A 24,747-nucleotide genomic window follows, 5' to 3' on the forward strand; every position below is an offset into this window, starting at 1 on the left:
AGATTAAAAGGAAATTGTTTCCGCATGTCAAACCAATGCAACGAAGATAGTCTGAACGAGATGGCTTTACTTATGTACGATTTATAAGAATTTTTATTTAAAACTGAACACTTATCGCTCTCCAACTACCAGCACTCCAATGAGAAAATTTTTGGTGTGTGTAACAATAAAAAACTAGGAAACATAATGAGGAATGCATTCTTAATGGCCTGTGTAGTGCTCACCGTGCGATATGGTATGGCTATGAGTTGTATATTAAAGAAGGGCTATTCTAAGCAATGATCAATACAATGGTAAACGAATGCTCTCCGTTCACTTCTTCAGCAGCTTGCTCATGTCCTTGTTCTGCTTGTGGATCTTTAAGTCGACGTCCTCGATTTTGTAGTTCATGTTATCTAGCAATTCGTTTTGCGACTCAATTTCGCCGCCCAGGTCGGTGGCCAGCATCTTCAGCACCGACAGGTTGCTGCACATCTCCTCCAGATTGGAATCGATTTGAGCCTGGAAGGGATTGGCCGCCTGCCGCTGGGGATGGTAGGTGCTGCTGGGATCACCACGCAGCTGGCTAACTGGATGGTTGTCGTACCGCTCCGCTGGTGAAAGCGGTGCCGAGGGGCTAGCACCGCCACAGGCACCCAGATTAATGTTGCTATTGGCCTCCTGTGATGACTGACTGCCCGTTGGCGAACCAGTCGCGGTGGGGGGTTGATCCCTGTTGCCCGAGAGGTAGTTCTTGAGGCCACCAAAGACACTCTTCAGGCCAGTCAAATGACGCTGGCTAAAGCGCAGCGTGGAGCTGATCTCGTCCAACTGATGTGATGTCTTTTCCAACTGTTCCCGTTGCTTGGCAAGCTCAACGGCCGTTGCCTTGCCCACTTCCTGGGTTTCGTAGAGCAGACCTATATTTTGTAAGAGATAAATGTATTAATAACGCCCCTTAATTGGCTAGCAATTGACCCCTTGGTTACCCAAGCTCTTGTTGGTGGAGTCCAGAGTTCGCTGCTCAATGGCCCTTCGCTTCTCAGCATAGGCCAGTCGCTGTGCGGCCACTGATGGCGACGAGGTTATCTCGTCCTCGTCATCGTCATCCATCTCGAAGGGATTGGTGCTCCTCTGCTGCGGAAGCTTTGCTGCCCCCGTCCGTTTGTTCTGCAGGAAGAGGTCGTCGTCCACGTCCTCGAATCTGTCCACGTCATCGAAGTGGTCGTGCACGGGCTGCAGGTAGTTATGGGCCATTTCTTTGGGCAAGAGAAACTTCCAAAATGTCGAATTTTGTTGTGTTTTCGTAAACTTTTATTTTCTTTGTTGTTGTTTGAAGCTATCGATTGCAATAGGGATGGTACGAATGTAGTAGCTATATGTAGTTTAATCGCCCTTTGCAAAGCTTAGAACGGTGGAGGCTTGAATATAGTTGAAATAATTTTTAAAAAACATATAAAAATTTGTGTGCCAGATATCTTTTAGCTGAATTCAAAAAGTAATAAACCATATGAAGAGATAATAAGGAATGCCCCTACTGGGCATCTAGCGGGGAAAAAAGCGGCTGCCATCTCTGACGGATATCGAACCAGCGTTCCGTCAATTTTCCAGCAGGCGTCGCAGTTTTTGTAACTTTTTGGAACTGACCAAGACGGGAGCTTTAGTTTAATTTAGCAAATTGTCGCAGCCGAACGTCACAGGTTTCAGGACACGAATCGGCGGAGGAAATCACCAAAACATCACCACATGCATAGCACATCGCACTTTGTGGCCGCGTCATGCGCGGCGCTGCTTCTGCTGGCGGCGACTGCGCAGTCGGCGGCGGCAGCGCAGTCAGGACTGCAGCCAGGTGGCAAGTTAATCGAGTTGGACGAGGACAACTGGCACCTGATGCTCCAGGGCGAATGGATGATCGAGTTGTGAGTGCGAAAGGGTAGCTCTGAGTACTCCATACCCACATGAAACCCTTTTGCCCCTGACGTAACGAGAAGGGGCGTGGTGCGCCGGCTTTCTTCAGCCGGCAATCTGCTTTATTCGTTCTCCGGAATTCCACACATTCCTTTGTGGTGGCGATGACTCATCGGCAGCTGTACTAAACATATGTTTCTCCCTGTTTTCACAGCTTTGCTCCATGGTGCCCGGCCTGCAAGAATCTGGCTCCTACCTGGGAACGGTTTGCCCGCGTGGCCAAGGATGTGCAGGTGCAGGTGGCGAAGATCGATGTGACTACGTCGCCCTCGCTCAGTGGACGCTTCTTCGTCACCGCCCTGCCCACCATCTACCAGTGAGCGACACATAGCCCTTTGTAGTCCATAAAATACACAGCATAATCCACGTAAATCATTTCCAGCGTAAAGGATGGCGAGTTTCGGCAGTATCGTGGAGCCCGTGATGGCGACGCCCTCCTCTACTTCGTAAAGAAGCAGCAGTGGCAGAGCATCGAACCGCTGTCCGCCTGGAAGAAGCCCGACACCATCCACATGTCCGTGCTGTCGTACTTCTTCAAGCTGTCCCACACCCTGAAGGTACGTTCACCTAGCTCATTATCACATCGGTTCACTGCATGAGACATAAGCGGAAGCTTATCAGCGGGTTGATCCCGGTGACCGACCCAAAGATTGCCGCCCATCACTCATTACTCTGGTCTTTGCTCTCTGCTGTTGTCTTGTATGTTGGGTTCATGTACTAATAGCACACGCAAAAACTCTTTAAGGACTTCAACGGGCGCCTGCAGGAGGAATACGGCCTGCCCACTTGGGGATCCTACGCCCTCTTTGCCATCGCCACCATCTTCGTGGGCGCTGCCCTGGGGCTGCTGCTCGTGTGCCTTGTGGACTTTGTCTACCCACCCAAGAAATCGCAGCGCCAGAGCTTCTCCGAGTCCCAGGACAATTTGACCGAGGGCCTGGAGGATTTAGCCACCGAGGAGATCGAGGATGATGGCGATGCCGACGAGAACGAGGATGAGCAACGCGATAGCGACGAGGAAGAGCCAGAAGAAGATGACGACGAGGAAGAGGACAGTGAGGAGCAGTCGGGAGATCTGGCCACAAAAGATAAGGAGGCCGACATTGAGCCGGAGAAGGAAGAGAAGTCGGAGCCCAAGCAGGCCGGAGATGCTGCGCCCGAGAAGACGGAACAGGTGCGCAAGCGCAAACCTCGCAAAGGCGATTAGGTGCAGTTGCGTTCAACCGGAACTTCAGCCTTAGCGATCAGTAGCGGCAACAAAAAGACTAACACTCAGAATCGAGAGAAACACAACCTCTTACCAAGCATCATTCGGGCAGATAGATTACTTCTGCTCTGCCTTTGCGCACAAAACGATTGTTTCCCCTCTTAATCCTAGCCAGAAAACGGCACCTCATGTATTTCATAATTATGTACAACAAAATTGTAATCCTTTAAGCGATAGCAAGCGTAACAATAACTAAATTTAACTTTAGTCGTATACTTTTACCTTTTGCCAAGCATTGTATTTTGTGTTCAAATCGATTTCCACACATTTAACTTCTCTTAAGCATTTCATTTGTAATTGATCTTCAATCGCAAATTGTATTAAATTTTCGTATTACACAATAAAAGTAAAAACAATTTAAACTGTATTCGTTTATTCTGTGGGCTCTGCTTGCTTCTGAATAATTCGGAAAATTTCACAATTCCCATGAAATTTCGCACATGTGTGTATATTTGAAATGGAAAAACCATTTGTTTCGTTTTTATGGCTTCGTCGAATTCCAAGATCTATTCTATTTAACAATAATAAAGAGTGTGTGTTGATGGTTTTACAAATTTATTATCAGTTTATTGTAGGAGAATATGAAATAAGACAAAATCCCTGCAATTTCGTTTGTGTAAAACTACAAATAATTGTTATAAGATGTGTGTGGGTGGTGCTGGTCGAAATGGTTCAAATTTTCCAATACATATTGTTTTCCAAACGCAAAAAAAAATGGGTAACTGTGGCTTAAAATAGTTAGCTCGTGGAGGCGTACAAATTGTGGCCTATCTTATAAAAAGAGTACAAAATGATTATACAAATATCTCTATAAAACGTGATTCATCTTCAGCGTTGCTTGCCTGATCTGTTGGCACTTGTGATTTAAATCGGAATTAACTGGATTAATTACAACATTTTGATTGTTAAACAAATAATATTTCTTTCAACAAATTGCTATGGCTATTGTTAGGTTCATTCTGGGGGCATCGGGGGTAAGGTACTTGTGGTGTGTGTGTATATAATAATTTCTATATTTACATATATATTTGATATATATTGTTTGGTTGTAAAAGTTGTACTATTGCAGCGTATGGAGGAAGTTTGTTGGGTGGTTTTTCGGTTGCGTTTGGGATCGGGATCGGGATCAGGATCAGGAACTGAATGGGGATGGGGATGCGGATAGTGCGTTTCGGGCTGTGGTGAGTTTTCAAATACTTTAAGTAATTGTCTGTATGTGAGTTTGGAAATTTTGCTGTTGTGAATTTGAGTTTCAGGCTGGCTTCAGTTAATTCGTATTCGTATTCGTACAAAATGGCGAGATGTCAACAAAAACAATTGTTAATTACTTTGAAATATTCAAAAAGCAATCGTCGTGCGTCGTCGACTGCAGCTGAAAGCAGATTCTCCATCCGAGAACGGCTGGGATGGCTTTCAGCCCCAGACTTTTGTTGTAAAATTAACCTGGGGGCCAACTCTATAACAAAGGCGCACTGCAGGCTTAAACTACTAAATAACTAATTGAGGTATGAGTGTGGCGAGGCTGTCCTCTTGCAGAACTAGCTGGATGCGTGGAAATTTTGAGGGGCCAAAAGCTGGCTGAATTTCGTAAACCGGTCTATTGCATAAAATTGCAGGTCTTCGTCCGCCGCCCTTTGCCCATTGGGCACGGACAAGTAAAAAAGCGTAGCAAACTAGTTGGGCAACGGAAAAGGATGTGGCTGCTGCGATGGTGATAGCGATGGCGATGGCTATGGACTGCTAGGCCACGAAATCGAGCGGCCGGTTGAAGCCACCCTTGCGATTCATGTACTGGCGGTACTTTCGCTTCAGGATTACATGCACTTCTCCGACATCGTTGCCCTCGACCTTCCTGTTCTTGGTGGTGTCGAACGTGCAGAATCCCATTGTCTTCAGCATCTCGACCTCTTCCGGCGACTTACCCTCCAAGTCCGCCTCGTTGATCTTGGGTCGGTCGGCAGCTGTGGCCGCCGCATTGTTCCTCGTCGTCCTTCGCGACGTCGATGGTCCGGAGCTGCTGTTGCCGCCGCTGCTTCCGCCGCCTCCTCCTCCTCCGGCGCCCCTCGACCGCGATCTGCAAACCATGAATGTGCATCGTCAGTTGTGAGTGCTCTATACATTTCATTTGAGTGACAGTTTGAGGACCAGTTGATTGCATTTGAATTGCAGCGAGCCTGGGAAATAACTAGGGCGACCTTGGGCTTTGTGCACCCGATTGTGCAATATGAAGTTTTAATTACGCGAAATGCGACACTTTGCAACCGGTCGGTTGCCTTCATTAAAGATCTCATTTACGTCTACATTTTTGGCAATCATCTGAGGACCCAAAGCAACAATGCGCTCATAAATACATAAATGTATTGAATAACCGGCTTGAGATTATGTAAAAATGGAGAAAAGGTATAGAACTTAAGCATATGCTCGAGAATTTCATTCCCGGATGTAAAATAAAGCTTTTAGTCCCTGTATTAACTAATTTTCTTTTTTCAAAAAGAATACCTAAACCTAAAGTAGAATTCCTCTAACTAATTTCCTACAACTTCCATTGATAAATTGTAAATAGATGGTTGCAGCTCTGAGTCTTTGTTTTAGTTTTGTGTGTTGTATTTCTTAAATGAAATGTTGTAGAAGATAACAGATAATCCTTATATCAAGTAGAAAATGTGGACAGTTTCGCTTAGGACATGTCCTCGATAAGGGCCGCACGCAGCTTGGTCGTCACTGTGGCGGGCTGTGCCTGGTTCAGCTTGAAGACGCTCTCGATCACCGAGATCTCTGTGGCCGTAGTGTTCATGCCCACGAAGGACAGCCAGTCGTTGACCACCATGCCGGCGGCGAGCACTTCGCTGCCCCGGTTCACTGTGCCGGCCACGAGGGGAACCTGCAGCAGGGACGACAGCTCGTCCTGGTCCTGTATGCTCGTCTTGGGGTGCACCATGCCGCCCTGGTTGCTCAGCACGGCGTACGAGCCGACCAGTGTGTTGTCGGCGATGGTCTGGCGGAAGACCTCCACCTTAAGCACGTCCCCGATGATCTCCTCAGTCTCCTTGTCCAGATCCGGGTGGACCAGAGCCACATAGTCATTGCAGGCGATAACGTTGCCCAGCGCGGAAAGGCGCTCCTCCACACGCTGGATCTTCACGGCGTCCGGCAGGCTGTTGCGCAGGTGCTGCAGCTCCTCGTCGGTGGTGGAGTTGGGCACCAACAGGCCGTTCCGGTTGCCCACGGTGAGGCGGCCGATGATCCGGCAGCCGCCCACATTCGCGTGGACCACCGGGATGGTCTCGGCGAGCTCCGCCTCGAAGGCGCTGTAGAAGGTCTCGGATCCGCCGATGGCCACCAGGCAGTATGTGTTGGTTAGTTTGGTGAAGACGCCGATGTCGTCGTTGTTCTCGAATTGCACGCGCAGCGCCATTTTCTCTGTATGTACGTGATTTCTCTTTTCCTGGTGGTTACTCTCTTTTCGGATTTACTGGCCTGACTGAGCCTGCTGCTTGGTGCGCTCTGGATTTTGTTTATATGTCCGGAAATCAATTTAAGCGGCGTGATGAAATTCGCACAATTTCACTTCACGTGGTAATTTCTTATGTTGGGCCGCCAGAGCTGCATAGCCATCGATTGCCTGCCTATCGGAGTGGGGGTCTATCGATACTTGCGGGTAAATAAACAAGTTCTGGACGGGGATTTCGGGGGTCTAAGGGGTCGGTTGCCCCCTCTTGAGTAATGAGTTCCTAAATCTACATAAACACTCCCTAAACCTATCCTAAAGTTATAGATATTGGTTGCGTTTGTATTACCTAAGTGAACCCTTTTAAGCGTGTGTCCACCACGCCCCTGAACTGTGACCCACATCCCAGATTTTAGTGACTAGTTTTATACTTATCGTTGTTGGCGTTTGGTACACTACACTTTGTTATTCACCTAGATCGCCGACTCCGCGCACGATCGCGCTCCCGTTCCCGCTCCCGATCTCGGCTGCGACTGCGGTCGCGATCCCGTTCCCGGTCGCGGCGACCGGCGCCTCCAGATCCGGATCCTCCGGTTGGCGCTACTCCGATGGCCTCCCGCTCCCGGGAACGGCGCTCTCTGCGCTTCTTTCGCTCAGATCGCTCCTTCTCGCGTCTCCTGTGCGCCGGCGAGGCGGGACTCCGGCTGCGGCCCATGGCTCCGTTTCGGTTTCTGCTTGTGTGGCGGTTTGATTGATAGTTGGTTTGCCTGGAGTGGATTCGAAGTGGATGTTAGACTGTGTGCTCCCATGCTGCCGCACGTATCCCGCTCACCGTTGCGCTAGGCTGTGTCTAGCATTATTTGGGCGACACCGGCGGTGGGTAAAAACGCGCTAACTTAAAACTAAAACCAAATAAACAACGCGCGTTATCTCGCCGCGACGCCGAAACGGAATGAGGAATGCGGAATGCGGTTGAGGATACAAGGGATGCGATGTAAGGGCAAAACACAGCCACCAATCGGATATCGATAGTTGGTATCTTCGCTCACGGCGATGTATCGACCACATATCGTATATCAATATGTTTTTATTTGAATATTATTATTTATTAACAACAATGTGTTCTATTTATATTATAATAGCTTTATAATATATTTAACTAATGCCTGTATTGTGATACATTTATTCAATGCATAAAATGCTTTTCTTTGATTTATACCGCCCTATTGAAAAGTTTTGAAAGTACATGTAAAAATATAAAATATTTAGAAAATATAATGCCTATTATCAAGAAATGTAAATAAACTTTTTGAGTTCATTTTATCTTTGGATAAAAACTATTAAACTATTTGCTCACGATCGCCGTTAAAATGAACTACTATAGCGGCTGATCTTCTAGTTCGATCTTAAAGACCGATTCATTTTCCAAGACGCGGGGCTGCCAACTCCCCCGAAATTGAAAGAAAATGCATCTTGAAGATTAAGATACACACAACAATCCGTAAGTGCGTCAGAATTTTCAGAATCCGCGGTTCGCTGGAACTCTCGAAATAAACAACTAAATGTTACTGCACATCTGAAGCTGTCGCAAGTGGATAGCGCCGTAGATATAGAAAAACAGCGATCGCAACCGATCCGTCCGGAACACGATATAATGTCGGGCCTGCGAAACACCTCGGAGGCCGTTGCAGTGCTCGCTTCCCTGGGACTCGGACTGGTTCTGCTCATGTTCGTGGCGACCACGCCGCCGGCCGTTGAGGCCACTCAGTCGGGTATTTACATAGACAACGGCAAGGACCAGACGATCATGCACCGGGTGCTGAGCGAGGACGACAAGCTGGACGTCTCTTACGAGATCCTCGAGTTCCTGGGCATTGCCGAGCGGCCGACGCACCTGAGCAGCCACCAGTTGTCGCTGCGAAAGTCGGCGCCCAAGTTCCTCCTGGACGTCTACCACCGCATCACGGCCGAGGAAGGTCTCAGCGATCAGGATGAGGACGACTCCTACGAGCGGGGTCATCGAGCCAGGAGAAGCGCCGACCTCGAGGATGATGAGGATGAGCACCAGCAGAAGAACTTCATCACCGACCTGGACAAGCGGGCCATCGACGAGAGCGATATCATCATGACCTTCCTAAACAAGCGCCACCACAACGTGGACGAACTGCGTCACGAGCACGGCCGGCGCCTGTGGTTCGACGTCTCCAATGTGCCGAACGACAACTACCTGGTGATGGCCGAGCTGCGCATCTACCAGAACGCCAATGAGGGCAAGTGGCTGACCGCCAACAGGGAATTCACCATCACCGTCTACTCAATAGGCACCGGCACGCTCGGCCAGCACACCATGGAGCCGCTGTCCTCGGTGAACACCACCGGCGACTACGTGGGCTGGTTGGAGCTTAACGTGACCGAGGGCCTGCACGAGTGGCTGGTCAAGTCGAAGGACAATCATGGCATCTACATAGGAGCACACGCTGTTAACCGACCGGATCGCGAGGTCAAGCTGGATGACATTGGCTTGATCCACCGCAAGGTGGACGACGAGTTCCAGCCCTTCATGATCGGCTTCTTCCGCGGACCGGAGCTGATCAAGGCGACGGCCCACAGCAGCCATCACAGGAGCAAGCGAAGCGCCAGCCATCCTCGCAAGCGCAAGAAGTCGGTGTCGCCCAACAACGTTCCACTGCTGGAACCAATGGAGAGCACGCGCAGCTGCCAGATGCAGACCCTGTACATAGACTTCAAGGATCTGGGCTGGCACGACTGGATCATCGCCCCAGAGGGCTACGGCGCCTTCTACTGCAGCGGCGAGTGCAATTTCCCGCTCAATGCGCACATGAACGCCACGAACCATGCGATCGTCCAGACACTGGTCCACCTGCTGGAGCCCAAGAAGGTGCCCAAGCCCTGCTGCGCTCCGACCAGGCTGGGAGCACTACCCGTTCTGTACCATCTGAACGACGAGAATGTGAACCTGAAAAAGTATAGAAACATGATTGTGAAATCCTGCGGGTGCCATTGAATTCAATTTACCACTTAGGCTAAGCACTATAAAGCATTTCTGTGTAGATGTCCATCTCTGTACTAATCTCGAATATTTTTATAGAAATATACAGCGCTGTACCTAACTGAAGTTCGTTTCTTCAAGAGTTTCATTTGTGGCTAATTATTAGATTAGAGTATTAAAAGATACTTCTTTATTTTCTCACATCAATTCATAATTGGGATGCATATTTAGGTCAAAACTGCGATGCTCGCAAAGAAGTGGTGGTTCCATTTCGCTTATGGTTCTTAAAAATACGTATTTTGATAACGATTAGCGTTCATTTAAATGGCATACATTTAAAATTAACATTCACTTCACAGCAATAAAAGGCACAATCAAGTCCTACTTGGTCCAGCACGTACGTTCGGATTATTCTTCATTATTTCAATTTGAATTAGCATAGAACTTATGCCCCAGGCACTTGGCTCTATCGCTTGTGAATCCAGTGGTGTCGGAAGGCAAACAAATCCATAATTAAGTTTCCGACACGTTTGTCAATTAGCGCAGACATTAGGCGACCATCAAACACTGGAATCTTCACATTCAACGACACACACGCATCTCTGTAAGGAAAGCACATTAGATGGGAGTATTCTACGCAACCTGAATCGGACTTACAAAATTTCAAACACAGGAATGTTGTTTCGGAAGTATTCCTTCAACACAAATACACCATTAACAGTTTTGGCTCGACTGATGCTGAGCATCACGTCTGGATCCTTTCTGTAGAGGATCACAAAGATATGTCTGTTGGGTGTCTCGATCGGTCTGACAAACTTAGCGAGAACACTTTCAAGAAAGGCAGGCGTGTTTTTGCTGTGGAACTCCTCGCAATCGCCTCCCGCGTAGAGCACAAAGAACTGCCTCTCGATGAAATGCGAGTTAAAATGCTGTGGTTTCGGTGGCATGTTCTCCTCCACTTCCCGGGCCCAACTGAATTGGGCGTTCACGGCGAGGAGGTACAAGGATGGCAGCTGAGGAGTTGGTAGAAAGGTTATTGGCGGGGGCTTAGAGAAACCCACGAAAACATCCTCGCTCTCAAAGATTTTGGATAGAGTATCAGTCAGCAATGTGTAATGGGAAACTGGCTCGGAGTCGCGGCGCCACAGCTCCAGTTCGCTGCAGTGCTTCAGCAGGTCGTGGTACATTCGAAAGAAGTAATGACGCGTTCGCATCATCATCTCCGCAGTTGCCTTGGACATAACCATCCAGATCCATTCGTCTATAAAGACGTTAACGTTGCGATCGGTCAAACTCATTTCACTGTCGCAAATCGGGGAGAGGCGAATCCGTGGATGGCCTAAATAATACAAAATTAATGATTACCATGTTATAATAACACAAACTTCATTCGAGCTTACCAGAGAACAGGGCAACAGCCAGAGGAACGACCAGGGTGGCGTACACGATGTGGTTCTTCTGCTTGTTGCACACAATCCACGGTGTGCGGAAGTTCTGGGCCGAAATATTTAGTGGCTCCAAGAAGTCCCGGAGCACGGTGTTCGGGTGCATGTAAATATTGCCGGAAAAAGCCGACTTTAGGGCACTCTTCCTAGCGTCCACGGCACAAATGTTCGGGTACATCCCGCCCGTCAGCGCCGCCTTAACCATGTGCCAATTGCCGGACATCTGGTTGAGACTGTTCATACTTAGTTTACCTCGGCTGTGGATCAAATTGGCTGCTCGCAAGGAGCTAACAATCTCGGAACGAATAGAGGCGAGGTGCTCCATCAGCCCGTTCAGCATAAAATCATATTCATCCTTGAGGTATAGCGGCGGAGTCCTGTTGTGCATGCGATTTTGCCACTCCTTGTACAAGCGCACGAAGATGAAGTGATCGGAAAACTGATTGTCGGACAGAAAGGCCCGCTCCTTCTTGATGCTGTTCTGGATGTAAATGGTGAACCTGTCCCACAAGTGATCGATGTCCTCGGTAAACGGAATGCCCAACGGATCCGCCGTCGACAAAGAGCTGACTATTGTCAGTATTGGATCCAGGCAGCGCAGCAATATGCCAAAGATCAGCATGCGGCCGAGTTGGCAGTTAACCGGAATGTCCATCAGCCGGCAGCCTAGCCAGGTCACATCCTCGGCGTCATCCAGCACGTCAATTTTCTTAAGGAACTGCACGGCATGGTGCACGTTGATCAGCGGTGGAGGTGAGATGGTCAGACCCAGATACTCGCTTATAATCATATTGGGCGAGAGTAATTTTATTGCCAGGCAGACCTTGTCCAGCTGCATGGTTTGCAGGCTAGGCTGACTTGTCTCGCCCAGCTCTTCATAGGCCTCCTTGTTTATTAGACGGAAGCATTGCGCATCCCCTTCTGCGGAAAACGCACTGCATCAGTTAGTGTCAGCTATGTGTGACGAGTACTTACTATTGGGGTGCAGGATTAGCTCCCTTCGCAGGAAGGAGTCCTTGGCCACCCATTCGAACCGATCCTCGCCGCTGTAGCTTGTGGTATCGTAAACATTGTTCACCCGGCAGGCGGTGTCTATTTGGTACTTGAAGGGCACCTTCAGGCAGAGAGATTCGATTATCTCCGTGGTCAGCACCACCTTCACGGTGTCATCGCGACCATTGACCAGCGCCTCGACGTATTCCTTCCGCATGTTGTCGTACAGCAGGTATATGGAGCACTCCTGCAGGCTGCCAGTGAGGCAGTGGCTCAGGATCATGTAGTTCAGCTTGACAATGTGGTAGTAGGTGGGCAAAATGATGAGGATGTTGCCTGAAAATAAGAAACGGAGTAGTCTTTCTCTAATCTTCTAAACTTCAAGTAAGTTGACTTGGAGCAGCCTGCAAGCGTTCGCTTCAAATGGGTTTAATTTATTAAATCTGATTTACAAAGTTACCTATACATAAATTAACGCGCGATTCTCCATTCGTATGAACTAGGTTTCAAGACAGACATACATTACTAAAATAGATCGATATTACTAAATGGCTTGACATCTTCGGCTAAAACTAATATAACTATTTAACAGACATAGGCATGTATGTGTTCATTCGTGTAGAGGCGGCACGACTTCTGGTCGGTGATTTGTTCACGAGGTGAGAGGATATAGCAGTATCTGAGTTAACTGGAGCTGGAGCTGGAGATGGAGCATTGGGCTATGAGCGCGGCGTGCTCTCCAATTCCTTGATTTGTCGCAGGATCTCCGACTTCTTTTTCACCTTGTCCAGCTGGTCCTTGTCCAGCTTTTTCTGCTCGCCGGCTTGGATCCTGCTCTCGATCTGTTCGATTTCACGGATTTTCTTGCGCAGCTTTTTCAACTGCTTGGCGGGGTCCACCTCTTGGGGCGCGTCCAGCTTCAGGGTGTCCTCCAGCGCCTTGGATATCGAGTTGATGTCCCGGATGCCAGAGGGCTGCTGCTGTTGCTGCTGACTGACTTTGGGTGGCGGACACGTGCTGGGCGGCATGACCAGGACGCCGGGCGCCGGCGCCTTTGGCTGCCTGCCAGATTCCTTTTCCTGCTTCTTGGCCCTGGTCCGCTCCTGCTTCTCGCGCTCCTTCTTCGACTCGGCGGCCATCAGGGGACACATGCCAGGCGGCACTCCGGCCTGGCGCTGCGCCACAAACTGCTTGCCCTTGCTCTCGTAGAGCGGCACCTCCTCCTGGGGCACGTAGCCATCCTTGACGCGACGCGCCTTGCGCCAGGTGCCATCCGGCCGCTTGGTGGCCGGTATGAACTTGCCCTCGCTGCTCTGTAGATAGGTGCTCATCTTGCTGCTTCTATAAAAAACAATGCCCAATTGCCAGGCGATACTAATCGATAGCTTTGGCTTTGAGGATGGAACTTTTTGCGCGCGAGCTCGAATTTTCGCTCGATTAATCGCACTGGAGCTTGGAGCTTGGGGAACCAGTAACTTTCAGCCGATTCGAGCACACTTTTCAAATCGTCGTTTGAATATTATCCCAATGACTTTTAACCACTTCCTATCTAGATTTTCTACCCGTTTCTACGAATTCTAACCATTTCTGAACTTAATGATTCCCCAAATGCACACTCACCTGGCGAATACTCCGGTTTGGTGCGCAGTAGATACATTATGTCGATGATAAGATCGTAGTCCATGAAATCCGGCTTGGCGCTCTTCACCACATAACCGTGCAGGCTGTAGCTGTTCAGGACATCAATGCACTCGTGGTTGCCGTTCATAGCTGCCAGCGAGATGGCGTTCTGCTGGTACAGGTCCACGATGTAGGGATCGGCGCCCATGAAGAGTAGCAGCCGGAGATGATTGGCCTTGTTCAGCTCGGAGGCGAAATGCACCGCCGTTTTGCCGTTCTGCGAGTGGCGATAGTTCACGGGAGCCAGGTCGTAGTTTACGGCGTACAGAAAGGGACGTAGGGCGGCATCTGTGCCCAGCTCTCCGTAGGCCTGCAGACACTTGTCCATCTGCTCGTTGCGCGGGTTGTTGGAGCGGAAAGCCTCCGGGACCTCCTTGTAGATGTCCGGACCCTTGTGAATTCCGGCCAGGGCAATGCAGCTGTGCAGGTCGTTCAAGTAGGAGACGCGAGGTCCTACCTCCGGCTGCGTAATCATATTTAGTTGCGATCCTTCGCCAAAGAAGTCGATGAACTTCTTGGGGTCTTCCATTTGCGACAGCAGCACCACCCTCATGTTTTGATGGCTATTCAAGGCCATGCGGATCTCGCTTAGCAGAATGTCGGTATAGGGATCATGCAGGTGCACATCGTTCACTACCAGGTGACTGATGTTTCGGAAGTGCTGGTTGACCAGGGAGCGAAGAAAGTACTGGGCCGTCGAGAAAATAATAAAAGTGCTGGAGCTAACGGCGCTGAAGTACGGCAACTGGATGCCCACCGTCTCGCCCAGCTGCTCGCCAAAAAAGTTGGCCATTCGCTGGCTGTTGTAGGTGGCCAGAATGGCCTGCCTCTCGATGCAGATGATCTTGACGTTAGACTTCTTGTTTCGGCAGTCATCCAGAATGATCAGGGGCAGGAACACGGACTTGTCCCAGGAAAGAACGGCATTAAAGACCATCACCCGATTGGCGTACAATGACTGCATGATCTCCTCGTTCAGCGGGTGACCCGGAAAAGCAGCCAAGAACTTTAGCTGCGCCTCCGTCCAAAAGCGCAGGCAAGGGGGCCGTATAGCTGGCAGCGGCAGATGCAGTGATGGCAAATCCGAGGCACTGGGCTTGTGCGAGACCAGGTCCGCGGACAGCTCCAGATCCTCCTTGCCCATGAGCGACTTCCTGCCCAGCAGCGTGAACATGTTCAGCGTTGCACCCGAGGACAGCACCAGCGTCTTGGGGTCCTCCAGGTAGTGGCGACACGCCTGCTTGTACACCTTCACACAGCTGTTCCCATTCACATGGACCACCTGCGATCGCAGCCCCAAGGAGCGAGCGCTGTTGGCGAAGGCTTCGTGCTCGCTGGTGCGGAATGTGCACGGGAATTGCTGGCAGCAGCGCCTGCCCGCTATGAAGTAGAGCAGCTGCTGCGGAATGTACTTGTCCTGGATGATGTGGTTCATTTTGGAGCAGATTGCATCTGTTTGCCACAAAAATTCGCAAAGTGCGCCGCAATTTGCGCGTCAAAAGCAAATTCCGTTATTGCCGCCTTCGTATAAATAGAAAAATGACGGAATGGAACACGCAGGGTTGTATTTTCGCTAATGCAAAGCTTCCGCATTAAGGGTATTCTCCGCGTTCACTCAAACAAAAATGTAAAAGCAAAATTTAAAAAAGATGTATTACAAACTGAAATAAAAGCACACTTTGTTATTTGTTTGAGCATCAAATATACGACTCAAGACCGGGTGTAATAATAGAATAAAATGTCATGGTTTATTTGGATTGCAATCCACAAGTTTTATTATTAAGAGTATTTGAAATTAATGTACAACTTAGATGAATTCTCCTCTGAAATGAGGCTCTGCCATTTCGTTTAGATATCTAAAAGAAAACCTTGTTATAATGGAAATTCTTCACAGATCCAGCCCTAAATGTGCACAATCTTTATAAGTAATCATACCTAGGTAAGCTAAATTAAACAAAATACAAAACAAATTCGATTTAGGCTCAATCCTACTTAAATGACACCATTCGAAGAGCTTTATACTGAGCTTTGGCGCAGAATTTATTTCGAAGTGTGTTCTATAAATTGTGTTATTAGCCATCCAGTGTCATCTTGCTTACAATTATCAAAATATCTATTACATATTAAATACAATTCTTAACTTGTTTATATGTGGAATACATATATCTTTAAGTAAGCTACAGAGGTTTTGGTTATCGTTAACCACATTAATGGGTACCAACTCGTCCAGCAGGCACCGCCTTACAGAAAGTTTGACTTCTCCACGGAGTTTTGAGATCCGCTGCTCTGGTTCGACCAACCGCTGTTCCCGTTCTGGAATGGCAAATAGAATCTGGGTGAGTTCCAAGCCTTTATCGGGAATTGTACTGCTCAACTACCTGTGGGTCATTGCAGCCCGAGTTGTCGGGCTTCATTCCGTTGGCACCCGGATTGTTCGGGTTATTCGGCCCCTTCCGTCCACCAAAATTGTTGGCGTTGTTGTGGCCCCCGTTCTGAGCCATCCACGATAAAAAATTGCCGCCCTGCGGAGTAAGTGAAAGAGTTTTTTGTTTGAAACAATGATAGAGGTGTGGAGGCTTGCCTGCTGGTCCTGGTTTTGGTTCTGCAGCTGGTTGCCGACCAGACTCCACTGGTTCAAGGCGGCAGCGACCAGGGCGGGATTGATGGGCAGTGAGTTGAGATTGAGCATTGACTGGTTGCTCATGTTCTGGCCCTGGTTGGAGGAGCTTGATCCCTGCGAATTGATGCCCAGCGCCTGCAGGTTGGGCATGTCCAGGTGGCCGCGGTTCATCCAGCCGTTGCTGCCGCCCACGTTGCCGTTGTGGGGCTGGTTCATTCCGTGAAAATTCGCCTGCCTACTGCTGTACTGGCTGCCGCCGTCCTGGCGATTTGTGTTCCCGCCACTGGAGTGATTGCTGCCATTGTTGTGGTAGCCCCCGCCCGAGTTGCCGCCGTAATTGTTGCCACCCATGCCGTAGCCGGCGGTGCCAATGTTGTTGTGATTACTGGCGATGATTGAGTTCTCACCGCCGTGAGCACTGTGTTGGTTATTACCTCTGTGGTGTCCGTTGCGGCCGGGATTCATGTGGTTACCCTGTGGGTGGTATGAGTGCATGCCAAAGCTGTTGGCCGAGTTGTAGTTATAGCTCTGGGCCTGCTGGTTTCTGTTCTGCTCGGCCTTTGGGGCAGCGTTCGAAACATGGACCGAAACGCCTGAGGAAAGTGACTTGGTAATTGATTGATTGATTCTTCTCCAAACTGCTGTGACTCACCCTTGATTATGTGATCCTCTCCGCACAGGGACTGTGCCACGTCGGGATCGAGGAAGGTTACAAAGCTGAAAGCTCTGAAGGGTCGGGGAATGAACACGTCGGTGACTTCGCCAAACTTGGAGAAATACTCGCGCAAGTCGTCGGAGTTTATGTCCTCGGTGCAGCGACCCACGAATACCTTGCAAGGCACCTGGTGGCCCATGCCCTGGAAAAACAGAGGTTTTATTAGGCGTGTAATTTGTAGACTTTCGAGAGGACTCACCTTCGAGTTGGGCACCTTAACCTCGCACCAGCGACCGTCGATGAGGTGGCGATTGGAGAGCACGCGCATCTGGGCATCGTAAGAGCCAAAGCGCACGAACCCGAAGCCCTTGGACTGGCCCGACTTGGTGTCCTTCTTGATCTGGGCCATCAGCACCTCGCCGTAGGTCTCGAAGTACTCTCGCAAGCTCTCCTCTGTGGTCTTCCAGGGCAAGCCGAGCACGATGAGATCTGTGCAGCGGAGACGGGTCTCGATGCGTTTGGTCTTGGCCGTTGAGTTCTCCAAGTTATCGTCGCTCTTGCGCTTGTTCTCTGTGGGGGATTACAGAATTATCACGGGTTCATCGGTGAGCTATGCAACTGAAACTTACCCTTGGGAAAGACACAGAAGTACAGGTACTCGCCCCAGCCGGATTCCACGCTGGGTGGAAACAGTCGGCCCTCGTTGGAGCGAACTCCGCGCACCGCTTTCGTGTCCATGTTGCGATACTTCAGACCGCAGGATCCAGGAAACTGCGCCTGCAGGGTGGACAGCAGCAGAGTGCCATCCTCCTCAGCCGGCAGCTCGATGGGCTCGTCACCCTCCTCCTCCGACACTTGAACGAAATCCATCTCCTAGGAGGCTGCTAGAAACGAGAGGGCATTAAAGAAATCTATCGCCGCAGGGGGCTCACACTTCGCTCTAGAAATGATCCACCATGTCATTCAATCAACTGAAGCATCCCACATATTCTGCATCGCTGCATTCATGAATGCACTCACTCAGTTCATCCGTTCTATCCAGATGCATCCCACAATATATCCAACACAAAAAGGTTCCCCGGAACCACTCTATGCACACATTTATATAAGGTTCACCTACTAATAGCACAAATGAACATTCCTAAAAGAATCTAAAATCTTCCTATATTTCTGAACTTTGTATCATAAAGTAAAAACTAATAAGGAACTTAAATTACTTAAGCAGTGTTAGAAACATTGATATATTATTGATTCTTTTAGTTAATCTAGTTAAACCTTCTAAATACACCCCAACATTGGTTAAATAGGAATTTTACGTACATTTAGTTAATAAACAAATAAAAAGAGCCCAAACTCAAGTTTATGTACATATATATAGCACATGTTTTGAACTACTCAAGAATACAGATATTTCACCCACTTATTGCAAGTAAACTGACATTTGTGAGTGTGGAATCGCGATGGGTATCGGAAAATCAATGAATGAAAACCCCATAAATTAAATACAAATATCCAATCCTGGCATCTGTATGTGTGCAAGTGTGTGGCACACACAAGCGCACACACACACAAGCGCAATCGGCGGGAGGAGGACAAATGGGTAGACGACGCAGTTGGGCGGTCCTAAAAGGTGGTTACACAACAATTCTTACACTATTGATAGGGATTAGATGCTGGCTGTAATTTCTGACTCTGCGTATGGCAAGTAGATATAGATTTCTGATCCCAGATCCCAGATCCCAGATCTCAGGTCTCAGATCGCACGCTCTCTCACACGAATTCGATTCACACCCAGGCAAAATCAGGTATTCACTGTACGTTCCACGCTCGGTTTTCGACACAACACACGCTTTCGCTGCACATCCACTTTCAATCGGTGCGAAATAGGAAACAGGTAATATTTACAATTGATAGCTCAACAATTTTTCTACAGACGAGAGAACCATATTTTCCTGGCTTTCCGTTTCGATTTTCTTTTCCTGTGTATGTATCGCCTGACGTATGCGCAGTGTGGCCGAGCTAGGGCTAGTGCGAAATACCAACCGGTAATAAAATACTAAAAGTGATCCGTGAATTTATGGGAGCTTTGTACTGTCATATGAAATACTAAAACTAGCAGTGCTGCCCAGCAGCGAAAACAGCTAGGCAGCATTGTGCTTTCACCGAAGATTTGAATTCGAAAAGTTAATTTAAATTTAATTTGTTTCATTCAGATGAACACGAAAAACGTTTTAATCTAATCTGATGTGCACTAATCTAATACATCTGGTTCCACCACCACCGCGCTACCCACTCTCCTGCGATCGCAGACGGGGTGTGGTTCAGTGCCCAAGATTCCAATGGCCGTCTGTGCGGAGTAAGCCTTGTCGTCCTCCAGAAAGACGATGTCGTGTCCAATGGCTCTCAAATAGGCCACAGTGTGCCTGGGAACATTCGGTTCCATGTCGATGTGCATTGGCGCCAGCTGGTGATGCAGTCGTCCCGAATTCACCGCCTTCTCAATCGGCTCGTGGAGCACAAAGTACCTGAGAATAGTCTGGGCCACGGAGGTGGTGATCTTGGACCCACCGGCACCACCCACAATCAGCTTAACATTGCCGTGGGTATCCAACACGATGCTGGGACAGGTGGAGGACATCGGCCGCTTGCCAGGCTTGATGAAGTTGGCGGGACTGGCGGGTATGCCGTAGGTATTTATCTTTCCGGGCGTACTGAAGTCGTCCATTTCGTCGTTCAGGATGAAGCCGGTTTGGCGGGACCTCACCTTGGCTCCCAAATGGCTGTTTATGGTGCTGGTCACTGAGATGGCATCGCCATTTGGCGCCAAAACCGAAATGTGCGCTGTACCATGATCCTCCTCATTGGCGAAATTGGCTCCATAGTATGACATGTCCTCGAAGGTCCTGTCGTCCAAAATGAGTTTGCGGATCTGAGCGGCGAAGGCGGGATCGATGAGGTTTTCGTACACCTCCTGTACATCTGGTTCATAGTGGATGTCGCCCAGGTTGGTGCGATGCCCGTAGGCGTGCTTGAAAGTCTCCACCAAGCGCTGCCAGTACTTGTCCGTGTTGCTCGTGTACAGCGGCTCCATCACGTTCAGCATGAAGGTCAACACGGCCCCACTGGTGGGCAGCGTGGAGGTGAGGAGCTTGTAGCCGCCATTGAAGTGGGAGTGGAGCGGCACTTCCCAGCGAACACTGCAAGGTCGCATGTCAAGTATATTCCATAGCAACTAGTTAGGTTATAAACTCCATACTCACTGGTATTTCTGCAGATCCTCCTCGGTGACAATGCCGCCCATGGCCTGGATATCCTCGACCAGCTTCCTGCCCACCCTGCCGCCGCCATAGATTGCTTTGGCGCCCTCATCCGCGATGATTTCCAGAGTTTCGGCCAGTGTGTGTCGGTACATGACCTCGCCCTCCTTGTACACCTCATCCGTTTTCGGATTGATGAAGATCTCGGCCATGGAGGGCTCGCTTCTGATGCGCTCCTCCTCGCGTTGAAGTACTCCGGAAAGGTATCTGGAGACGAGGATGCCGCGCCGGCAGAGATCGATGGTGGGCTGGAAGAGCGTCTTCCAGGGCAGGCGGCCATACTTGTCGTGCAGCTCCGAGTAGCCATAGATTTCGGCGGGAACGGCACAGGAAAGTGCGCCAGTGATTTCCTTTCCGACAAACATGTCCTGCGTGGCCGCAGCTGGAGCCGTTTCTCGGGCAATTAGAACCTCACTGAACTCGGTCTCTCTGGAGTAAATGGTGGCCACGAAACCACCGCCCACGCCCAAGCTGTGTGGCAGCATCACGCCCTCGCACAACATGGTGGCTATGGCCGCATCCGCCGCAGAGCCTCCGATATCCAGCATGGAGCCGCCCACCTCCGCACATCCCACGCCATTCGAGGCCACGGCGCCAATGCGACGGGGCTCCTCCGCCTTGCTCCGCAGTCCAAAGACCAGGCCCAAGGTGACACCCAGTGCGGTCACCGCCAGGATAATCCAGCAGACGGCATACTTCTTGCAGCACCTGGAATGAGATCACGGATTGACCGCGTTTAGGATACTTAAGCTGGTAAGTGCGATTCATTCCGGGGGGACACTTGCCATCGAATCGGTCACCGTACCCGACTAATAGGTCACCAAAGGCGTCGAATAGCTCCCCATACAACATGTTTAATGGAAACTCTGACGGATTCGGACTCCGGGCTCAGCTCCTACCGGCTGCTGCGATCGAGAGGCCCAATCCATATCCTATATCAGTCCTATTTCATAGGAAGCTTAGAATACTTTGATATATCCCTTCTCGCAGTATTTTCCATGGTAGTTTGCTCCCTTTGTTTTTAATTCACAGACAACACCTTTGGGAACTTACGACATTTATTGTGTGTATCCTTAAACTGCGAGCTTCAATTTAGAATTATATGAATTCCAAGGAAAGAATTAATTAAATGGAAATCGCACGGCACAGGGCGCTTTATATATCCATTCGTTATCTGTTTTTAATTGAAGATAAGACAAGAGTCCATCGCCTAATGTAAGCCGCTTCGAATCCATATCCAAAAGCGTGAGACGTCAGAAATAGAAAGTTTACTGTGACTAAGAGGCCGGCGAGAACTAAAGAAGTAAAATCAGCAGTAGCCACTTAATTGTATAAGGTATAACGCATTTTTTATCGGGCAGCTAGTGATAAGCCGTCTTAAGGTCGGTTTGAAACGTTTTCTAGGCTAAAAATAGGGAGCCAGCGAACCGTGAAGGAAAACTAATCTACATAAATGACCAATAACAGATTTTAATAGGAAGTCTGCTAGACTTTAACCTTGTATTCGGAATGTTTTACTGATAGTACAAACAAAACCTAAAATAAACGAATGGTTATTTAATAACGGTTTTTCCAATTCAAAGTTTGAATATTCAGGTGCTTTAGTATTTTTTATAGCGATAGTGGCTAGTGCACCTCCAATCGATAAGTCCGAACAATCGATGAACCATAATTTGTTGTACAATCGGTCGGCTGTAAGTTAGGGAATATACATACGTACATACAATTATGATTCCAAATTTGTTCTGAGCGGAATTAAATGTTAAATAAAACGGGATACAAAACAAAAGAACAACTTTGCGTTCTAAAGCACGACTTCTGTTAAAGTGAAACATGTATTAATCACCTTAAATTATCGCCAGCATCCTTGTGATTAATAAACCAAAATATAAATAAATGCCAACGAAAATGGAAATTCTCACAATTAAAACACCAAGACTTTATTAATCAATAACATTTATTATTTACAGCTGAAGGAGTTTCGATTGCTCTTGCAGACCGCGCTTGAATGACAAAATGCATTAGTTGGTTTCGAAATATTAATGATTGGCTAACAATTATGGTACATTATTTATACACAATTAAAAAAGGCATCGCTGATTTGCACTACACAAATATTATTGTATTTTCTCGTAATATTAGTAAAATCACAGTGAAATATTACTGCACGCCGTAGAGTTGAAAATGTAGTTCTGGGCCTCCAGAATGTGCATTTCAGTTAAACAGATAGCAACTAACAGGATAATATAACCGCTGTACCGGATCGCGCGCAGGAAGTCCCACAGCTTGTCGCAGAATATGCTCAGCAGGACGCAGTGCAGCAGGGCGTGCACGTTGACGATGCGCCACATCCAGGCGACGCAGAAGAACCAGCTGGACTTGAACACGTAGTCCTGGCAATGCGACTGGTTGCCGCTCACGTCCTCCCGCTCCAGCATGTTCTGGTAGACGGCAATGTAGCGATTCCACGCCGTCGAGCTCAGCAGCAGCTGGCCCGTGAAGCTGATAACGTTTTTGGCCACCTTACGCGTGGTGGCCTTCATCTTCGGTATCATCATGGTGGGCTCCGGCAGCTTGGAGTCGCTCATCGGTATGATGGAGTAGCCCCTCCGCGGTGGATTGTTCTTCAGGTAAAAGAATATGCCCAGCAGCAGGGCAATGCAGCCGAGTCCGTCGCACAGGCCATCCACATAGTAGCCAGATGTGCCGATCTCCGAGCGCTCGCCGCGTATGTGCTTGCGCACGCGCGCCACATGCCCGTCCAGGTCGTCCAGGAAGGTGCGGATCTGGAAGAGCAGCACGCCCAGCCGCCGATAGCCCAGGCTGTCCGAGGCCACCAATTTTCCCGCCAGACAAGCCACGCCCACGTGGAAAAACGATATCATGTTGGGCGTGATAAAGGTGGAGCGCGAGAAGCCGATCACGTTGTCGAACATGGTGGCCAGCGGGGCGAACAGGTAGTGGTTGGTGTGGTCCAGCAGAATAGCCTTCACGGTCACATGGCATAGTGGGTTTATATCACAGGATATCCAGGTGTGGTCCTCGTAGGACGGCTGCCGATCGCCGGCGGTGGGGAGTTTCGTACTGATACTGCTGCTGCTACTGCTGCTGATGCTGCCGGACCCGGACTCCGAGGTGGACTGACCCACGACGGAAGCGGGCAGCGAGACATTCGTGTGGTAGTTCCGCTCGATGGTGTAGTTATGGATGCGCAGGTAGAGCTCCACGTCCATGAAAACGTAGAAGATGATCAGCAGAAACAGCAGGGTGAGCAGGATCTTGCTGATCTGCGAACTGGGTCCGATCATGGTGACACTTTGAGGTAGCGCTTAACACTAGGTTCTTATCGGGCTGATTTCAGGGAGCAACTGCAAGGCGGAAAGAGGTGAAGCTGATCAATATGGTGTATCAAAGGTGTTAGCACACTAATTGTCGAGATAAGCAGCGCGCGACATAAAGTAAGTCACATAAATGATTTTGAAATCACTCTTTCAAATACATATGTATGTGCAAGTCATAACGATCTTTAAAATCCGAAAGTTAACTAACCACTGGCAACGCATTCTTATCGAAGGAATTTTAGGGAGCGATTGCAGTGACGAAATAGGGAAAACAGAGCAATATGGTCAGGTTCTGGATGACTAAATCGGCTCACTTGGGCACCCACACATACACAAGCAACCCCTCTCCACAGCCCACCCACCACAGCGCACTATCTGCTCTACTCCACTGAGTGGCGCACTATCTGCTGGTATTTGCGGAAGCTTTTGGCGAGGCACTGGGAATTATAGCCGCTATTAGTAACCTTTTAACTGCCAATGCCGATTAACGGGGCTTCTAATTGGCTGCAGGTGTGTGCGTGCACGCAGCAATCCATCACACACACCCATAGGGCGTGCGTGCCTCTGTGTGTGTATGTGTGCGGAGAGGTGCCCCTTGATAAGTGGGCATATGGTATATGGTAATAGGAGCCATTCATTGGCTGGAATTGACGATCGAAGTAATTTAGATGATATAGAAGATATGCACGGCAATTGCGTTTGGGAAGTTGCACTCACCGCCTTGCTGAATCATTGCAAACGAATATACACTGTATCAAAACATTGCAGTATTTATTACTGCGATGGGGGTAATTGCGAGCAACTTGTTGGAGTTGCAGCCTGCAGACACTGTGGCACTTAGACGTAGTCAACAACAGCACATAGATATATAGTTATTGCTAAAACACACGGATAAATGTAAAAGTTTATGTTAATTGTTCGTAAATTTCGTAAATTAATGGCCAAGTAGTGTGGCCAGCGCAGCGCGATATCGTTCAATAGCGATGGCATCCACCGCTATCGATAACATTTCGGCCAGCCCGCA

General features: G+C 49.0%; 10 protein-coding genes across 20 annotated transcripts; 2 read left to right on the plus strand and 8 right to left on the minus strand.

Moving 5' to 3' along the window:
* Window positions 1-75: 75 nt before the first annotated feature.
* On the minus strand, window positions 76-1,329 carry LOC6531904 (synaptosomal-associated protein 29). The gene is made up of 2 exons (XM_002092654.4): window positions 969-1,329; window positions 76-899 (listed from the first exon to the last, which is right to left on the minus strand). Exons 1-2 carry the CDS (start codon window positions 1,234-1,236, stop codon window positions 313-315), a joined length of 855 nt encoding a protein of 284 aa, XP_002092690.1. The 5' UTR covers window positions 1,237-1,329; the 3' UTR covers window positions 76-312.
* A 236-nt stretch (window positions 1,330-1,565) lies between these two features.
* On the plus strand, window positions 1,566-3,429 carry LOC6531905 (thioredoxin-related transmembrane protein 1). Of its 2 annotated transcripts, none has more exons than XM_039372982.2 (4): window positions 1,566-1,898; window positions 2,102-2,263; window positions 2,330-2,504; window positions 2,672-3,429. In XM_039372982.2, exons 1-4 carry the CDS (start codon window positions 1,726-1,728, stop codon window positions 3,152-3,154), a joined length of 993 nt encoding a protein of 330 aa, XP_039228916.1. In that variant the 5' UTR covers window positions 1,566-1,725; the 3' UTR covers window positions 3,155-3,429. The 2 variants fall into 2 exon arrangements, with proteins under 2 accessions (XP_039228916.1, XP_002092691.1); XM_002092655.3 differs by having other exon boundaries at window positions 1,569-1,898; window positions 2,693-3,429.
* Window positions 3,430-3,752: 323 nt separating this feature from the next.
* On the minus strand, window positions 3,753-7,661 carry LOC6531906 (U4/U6.U5 small nuclear ribonucleoprotein 27 kDa protein). The gene is made up of 3 exons (XM_002092656.4): window positions 7,495-7,661; window positions 7,136-7,429; window positions 3,753-5,288 (listed from the first exon to the last, which is right to left on the minus strand). Exons 2-3 carry the CDS (start codon window positions 7,375-7,377, stop codon window positions 4,955-4,957), a joined length of 576 nt encoding a protein of 191 aa, XP_002092692.1. The 5' UTR covers window positions 7,378-7,429; window positions 7,495-7,661; the 3' UTR covers window positions 3,753-4,954.
* On the minus strand, window positions 5,797-6,968 carry LOC26534543 (eukaryotic translation initiation factor 6). Its single transcript, XM_015196113.3, has one exon. The coding sequence runs from the start codon at window positions 6,627-6,629 to the stop codon at window positions 5,892-5,894; it is 738 nt and encodes a 245-aa protein (XP_015051599.1). The 5' UTR covers window positions 6,630-6,968; the 3' UTR covers window positions 5,797-5,891.
* A 450-nt stretch (window positions 7,662-8,111) lies between the features above and the next one.
* Window positions 8,112-9,798, plus strand: LOC6531907 (protein 60A). The gene has a single exon (XM_039372981.1). The coding sequence runs from the start codon at window positions 8,317-8,319 to the stop codon at window positions 9,685-9,687; it is 1,371 nt and encodes a 456-aa protein (XP_039228915.1). The 5' UTR covers window positions 8,112-8,316; the 3' UTR covers window positions 9,688-9,798.
* Window positions 9,799-9,831: 33 nt separating this feature from the next.
* On the minus strand, window positions 9,832-15,470 carry LOC6531908 (benign gonial cell neoplasm protein). Its single transcript, XM_002092658.4, has 5 exons — window positions 13,731-15,470; window positions 12,093-12,446; window positions 11,073-12,038; window positions 10,330-11,011; window positions 9,832-10,274 (listed from the first exon to the last, which is right to left on the minus strand). The coding sequence occupies exons 1-5, from the start codon at window positions 15,223-15,225 to the stop codon at window positions 10,139-10,141; spliced, it is 3,633 nt and encodes a 1,210-aa protein (XP_002092694.2). The 5' UTR covers window positions 15,226-15,470; the 3' UTR covers window positions 9,832-10,138.
* Window positions 12,524-13,615, minus strand: LOC26536030 (partner of Y14 and mago). The gene has a single exon (XM_015196114.3). It carries the CDS (start codon window positions 13,439-13,441, stop codon window positions 12,830-12,832), a length of 612 nt encoding a protein of 203 aa, XP_015051600.1. The 5' UTR covers window positions 13,442-13,615; the 3' UTR covers window positions 12,524-12,829.
* Window positions 15,471-15,531: 61 nt separating the features above from the next.
* Window positions 15,532-19,074, minus strand: LOC6531909 (TAR DNA-binding protein 43). 7 transcript variants are annotated; one of them, XM_039372977.2, is made up of 6 exons: window positions 18,971-19,074; window positions 17,695-17,946; window positions 17,063-17,635; window positions 16,372-17,003; window positions 16,169-16,312; window positions 15,532-16,103 (listed from the first exon to the last, which is right to left on the minus strand). In XM_039372977.2, the coding sequence occupies exons 2-6, from the start codon at window positions 17,933-17,935 to the stop codon at window positions 16,032-16,034; spliced, it is 1,662 nt and encodes a 553-aa protein (XP_039228911.1). In that variant the 5' UTR covers window positions 17,936-17,946; window positions 18,971-19,074; the 3' UTR covers window positions 15,532-16,031. The 7 variants fall into 7 exon arrangements, with proteins under 7 accessions (XP_039228911.1, XP_039228910.1, XP_039228912.1 ...); XM_039372976.2 differs by having other exon boundaries at window positions 17,695-17,949; window positions 18,971-19,073; XM_039372978.2 differs by having other exon boundaries at window positions 15,532-15,989; window positions 16,020-16,103; window positions 17,695-19,070.
* A 185-nt stretch (window positions 19,075-19,259) lies between these two features.
* LOC6531910 (scoloptoxin SSD14) lies at window positions 19,260-21,512 on the minus strand. 2 transcript variants are annotated; one of them, XM_039372882.2, is made up of 3 exons: window positions 21,436-21,512; window positions 20,326-21,090; window positions 19,260-20,262 (listed from the first exon to the last, which is right to left on the minus strand). In XM_039372882.2, the coding sequence occupies exons 1-3, from the start codon at window positions 21,438-21,440 to the stop codon at window positions 19,317-19,319; spliced, it is 1,716 nt and encodes a 571-aa protein (XP_039228816.1). In that variant the 5' UTR covers window positions 21,441-21,512; the 3' UTR covers window positions 19,260-19,316. The 2 variants fall into 2 exon arrangements, with proteins under 2 accessions (XP_039228816.1, XP_015051605.1); XM_015196119.3 differs by lacking the exon at window positions 21,436-21,512 and adding an exon at window positions 21,188-21,302.
* Window positions 21,513-22,297: 785 nt separating this feature from the next.
* Window positions 22,298-24,690, minus strand: LOC6531911 (ceramide phosphoethanolamine synthase). 3 transcript variants are annotated; one of them, XM_015196120.2, is made up of 2 exons: window positions 24,441-24,690; window positions 22,298-23,750 (listed from the first exon to the last, which is right to left on the minus strand). In XM_015196120.2, exon 2 carries the CDS (start codon window positions 23,688-23,690, stop codon window positions 22,530-22,532), a length of 1,161 nt encoding a protein of 386 aa, XP_015051606.1. In that variant the 5' UTR covers window positions 23,691-23,750; window positions 24,441-24,690; the 3' UTR covers window positions 22,298-22,529. The 3 variants fall into 3 exon arrangements, with proteins under 3 accessions (XP_015051606.1, XP_039228936.1, XP_002092697.1); XM_039373002.2 differs by lacking the exon at window positions 24,441-24,690 and adding an exon at window positions 24,086-24,196; XM_002092661.4 differs by lacking the exon at window positions 24,441-24,690 and adding an exon at window positions 23,932-24,048.
* Window positions 24,691-24,747: the final 57 nt, after the last annotated feature.

The sequence above is a fragment of the Drosophila yakuba genome, chromosome 2R (genome assembly GCF_016746365.2).
Source record: "Drosophila yakuba strain Tai18E2 chromosome 2R, Prin_Dyak_Tai18E2_2.1, whole genome shotgun sequence".
Lineage (NCBI taxonomy): Eukaryota > Metazoa > Arthropoda > Insecta > Diptera > Drosophilidae > Drosophila > Drosophila yakuba.